This window comes from Trichechus manatus, unplaced genomic scaffold (assembly GCF_000243295.1).
Source record: "Trichechus manatus latirostris isolate Lorelei unplaced genomic scaffold, TriManLat1.0 scaffold00109, whole genome shotgun sequence".
Lineage (NCBI taxonomy): Eukaryota > Metazoa > Chordata > Mammalia > Sirenia > Trichechidae > Trichechus > Trichechus manatus.
In genome coordinates this window covers 8,657,815-8,661,808 of record NW_004444045.1, presented here as the reverse complement: position 1 = coordinate 8,661,808, position 3,994 = coordinate 8,657,815, and the positions used below count along the sequence as shown (strand labels likewise).

General features: G+C 56.2%; 1 protein-coding gene across 1 annotated transcript; it reads left to right on the top strand.

The window, feature by feature from the left end:
* Window positions 1–508: 508 nt before the first annotated feature.
* ADRB3 (adrenoceptor beta 3) lies at window positions 509–2,610 on the top strand. The gene is made up of 2 exons (XM_004383428.1): window positions 509–1,827; window positions 2,514–2,610. The coding sequence occupies exons 1-2, from the start codon at window positions 620–622 to the stop codon at window positions 2,608–2,610; spliced, it is 1,305 nt and encodes a 434-aa protein (XP_004383485.1). The 5' UTR covers window positions 509–619.
* Window positions 2,611–3,994: the final 1,384 nt, after the last annotated feature.

Here is a 3,994-nt window from a genome sequence, read left to right as displayed (position 1 = left end):
ATGAGGTCTTGGGAGAGGAGAGAAGATACTGGCTGCCCTCTATTACTTAATTTAAAATGCCTTAGGGAAGGGCACCCAAGCCGATGAGGGGCTACTGTGAATGATTTTGCTTGCCTTAGGAGGGTACCTCTTCCTCTGACACGTAAAGTGGGGTTCTCCATTATCCTTCCTTGAGCGTTGCGGCTGGACAATGTCCACCGTTCCGTCAAGGAATTGCAGAACTCCAGGAAATCAGTGTGGAGGGAGCGCCGGGCTGAGTTGGGGAGCTGGCCTTGACGGGGGTGGACAGATCATGGCAGAGAAGACTGGCGTACGTTGCTGCAGGTTTGGCTAAAGGAAAAGTCGAGCATCCATCCCGCCTCCTTCCCCTCCCGCCAATTCCCCTCCTGAGGCCGGGTGTAGAGATTATTGGCGGCTGCCCCTTTAAGCGCCGTCACTCCTCCCCTGAGCAGTGGCACCAAGGGGGTGCGGGGGAGGGCTGAGCGTTCCCGTCCCAGTCAATTAGGGAAGATGGCTCAGGCCAGGAGAGTCGCTCCCACGCCCCGCTGTCCCCTCCCCTGAGCCGGGTGAACTGGGCGACACCCTTCCCTTCCCCCCACGCCCCACGCACGACCACAGGATGGCTTTGTGGCCTCACGGGAACAGCTCTCTGGGCTCGTGGCCAGACGCTCCCACCCTGGCGCCAAATGCCGCCAACACAAGTGGGCTGCCGGGGGTGCCGTGGGCGGCGGCATTGGCGGGGGCGCTGTTGGCGCTGGCAGTGCTGGCGACCGTGGGAGGCAACCTGCTGGTGATCGTGGCCATCGCCCGGACGCCGAGACTCCAGACCATAACCAACGTGTTCGTGACTTCGCTCGCCGCAGCCGACCTGGTGGTGGGGCTCCTGGTAGTGCCCCCCGGGGCCACCGTGGCGCTTACTGATCACTGGCCACTAGGCGCCACTGGCTGCGAGCTGTGGACCTCGGTGGACGTGCTGTGCGTGACGGCCAGCATCGAAACCCTGTGCGCCCTGGCGGTGGACCGCTATCTGGCTGTGACCAACCCGCTGCGTTACGGCGCTCTGGTCACCAAGCGCCGCGCCCGGGCGGCCGTGGTCCTGGTGTGGGTCGTGTCCACCGCGGTGTCATTTGCTCCCATTATGAGCCAGTGGTGGCGCGTGGGGGCCGACGCCGAGGCGCAGCTTTGTCACTCCAATCCGCGCTGTTGCGCCTTCGCCTCCAACATGCCCTATGCGCTGCTCTCCTCCTTAGTCTCCTTCTACCTTCCGCTGCTTGTTATGCTCTTCGTCTACGCGCGAGTTTTCATCGTGGCGACGCGCCAACTGCGCTTGCTGAGGGGAGAGCTGGGCCGCTTCCCGCCAGAAGACTCTCCTCAGGCTCTGCTTCGCTTTCTGCCCCCAACTCCAGCGGGGCCGTGCGCTTCACCCGCAGGGGTGCCCTCCTCCTGCGGTCGACGGCCCGCGCGCCTTCTGCATGTTCGCGAACACAGGGCTCTGCGCACCTTGGGTCTCATCATGGGCACCTTCACTCTCTGTTGGTTGCCCTTCTTTGTGGCCAACGTGGTGCGCGCCGTCGGGAGCCCCAGTCTAGTTCCCAGCCCGGCTTTCCTCGCCCTCAACTGGCTGGGCTATGCCAACTCAGCCTTCAATCCGCTCATCTACTGCCGCAGCCCGGACTTTCGCCGCGCCTTCCGCCGCCTGCTGTGCGGCTGCGGCAGCTGCCGGCCGGTGAAGCCCCGCGCCACCGCCTCCCTGGCCCGCGACTCCTCCGGTGTCCCTGCGGCCCTGACCAGCCTCGCGGAATCCAGGCAGGGCCCACCGCTCGACAGGTAGGTAACCGGGGCGGAGGGACCTGTGGCTTGGGGTTAGGAAGGATTCGGTGTCCCCCTTCCTTGGTCAGCTTTCTGAGTTTGGAATTCGGTAGGAGGAGGTGGAGCTGCAGAGGGTCTCTGCCTTGAGGAAAGCGACAACCAGGTGTAGGGAACCAAAATGGGCCCCAGGGCCCTTTGCTTTCCCGCATCTGACCTACCCTGCCCAAGAGTTGACGCAAAGGAGGGAGGGCAGGTTGTTCTTCACCCGAGGACCAAGGGTGCGCCACGGGAAGTGCTTGTGTGACCCGAGGCCTCTGACCCTGCTTGGTCAGCTCTAGTTTGGGTTTCCCTCAGCTCTGTGGCAGCCCAGATATCTTGCCATCACTAGGGTGGCTCCGGCTTGCAGAGACTGTCCCAACCCTGCCGCCTCAGCTCTGGTTTCTCTCAAAGGTTTGATGGCTACGATGGTGAGAATCCACTTCGGGTGTGAAGTATAGACATGAGTGAGGAACCTGTGAGTGGCGAGTCTCCTGGGAGAGGGCTGGTTGGAGTTGGAGGGAAGGGGTTTGTGACTGGGTGGTGCCCGGATGCTTTTGTGTAATTAAATAGGGTTTCCAGGGTCTCTGACCTCTGTCCTTTCTCTTGAGTTCCACCCTTGCCACCCTCTGCCCCCTCACCCCAAGATATGTTATCTCCGTTTTCAGGGCTTCCTGGAGGAGTTTCTTAGGTCTTAAAGGACAAGAAACCTCAACTCCGTTGATCCAGACCCTTTGGAAAGCTTCTGGCCTCTGTTCAGAATGAGACCTGTGGAATTTCTCAGCTGAAAAACTCTACCCTTCAGAGGCTAATGACTGGGCCATGGGAACTGGGGGTGGGGAGCACACTGGGAAGGGAGAGTCTTTACTGAGTGGGTTTTCACCATCCCCTGGGGTTTCCTCTCCCTCTTTTCTCTCAGAGGTTTTCTGAACCCTATCCCTGAACTTCACCACTACCTCAGCAGCTGGAGGGGTCAGGCTACCTGTGCTTAACTGCTCTTACAGTAGCGAGTGGCTTTGGCAGGGGTACCCATCACCTTGCTCACTTTTGTGCTATGTGCTCAAGGCAAAGAGAGCACCCCTAGTTGCATCCCTTCTGCTGCCCAGACCCTGATGAACCGCTCTCCAGATTCTGTGGCCCAGGCTGACAGCAGGAGGCTAGAAAAGGTCACCATTTGGAGTTTTGTCCTTAGCTCCCTTGCTACAGCTCTCTAAGCACCAGCCTCCCTCACTTTAGACCTGGAACAGCTCTTATCTACCTCACAGCAGTTTCAGAAGGACCCCTTCAGGGCTTTGGAGGGCTCCAGGGTTCATAGGAAGGTGAACTGTTAGAACAGATTTCTTCTTTTCCCTTTAAGATCAAATTAATAAATATTACTGAATGCAGTTCTTCTGGGTGCCCTCCTTTCTCTCCATTTGTTTTACTTGTCATAATCCACTTACTTCTTTCTCTTCTACTTAGAACTGGCTTTTGACAGACACAGTAAAACAGAACTAATCCTTGTCCTTTTTTTCCTAATCCTCATCAAACAAAAATGGAAACTCTGTGTCATGGATTGAATTGTGTCCCCCAAAAATATGTGTTGTAAATTCTAACCTCTTTGCCTGTGGTTATAATCCCATTTGGGAAAGCGTTGACTTTGTTATGTTAACGAACAGGATTAGCGTGGTTTATGTTTTAAATCAATCTCTTTTGAGATGTTCTGTTAGGTGCCATCAAGTCAGTTCCGACTCATAGCGACCCTGTGAACAACAGAACAAAGCACTGCCCGGTCTTGTGCCATCCTCACAATCATTGTTTTGCTTGAGCCCATTGTTGCAGCCACCGTGTCAATCCATCTCCTCGAGGGTCTTCCTTTTTTTCGCTGACTCTGTACTTTACCAGTCATGATGTCCTTCTCCAGAGACTGATCTCTGCTGACAACATGTCCAAAGTATGTAAGATGTAGTCTTGCCATCCTTGCTTCTAAGGAGCATCTGGTTGTACTTTTTCCAAGACAGACCTGTTCGTTCTTTTGGCAGTCCAGTATATATTCAGTATTCTTTGTCAAAGGTGAGATAGAAAAGAGATTAAACAAGCAAGCGAAAGAAGCAGAGATGGGGGAAGAGAGATGCCATGCTACGTGAAGATCACCAAGGAGCCAAGGAAT

Coding starts and splice junctions, on each gene's coding strand:
- ADRB3 (XM_004383428.1), top strand. CDS start 620: ATGGCTTTGTGGCCTCACGGGAACAGCTCTCTGGGCTCGTGGCCAGAC. Junction 1,828..2,513: donor CAGGGCCCACCGCTCGACAG/GTAGGTAACCGG, acceptor CTCCGTTTTCAG/GGCTTCCTGGAGGAGTTTCT.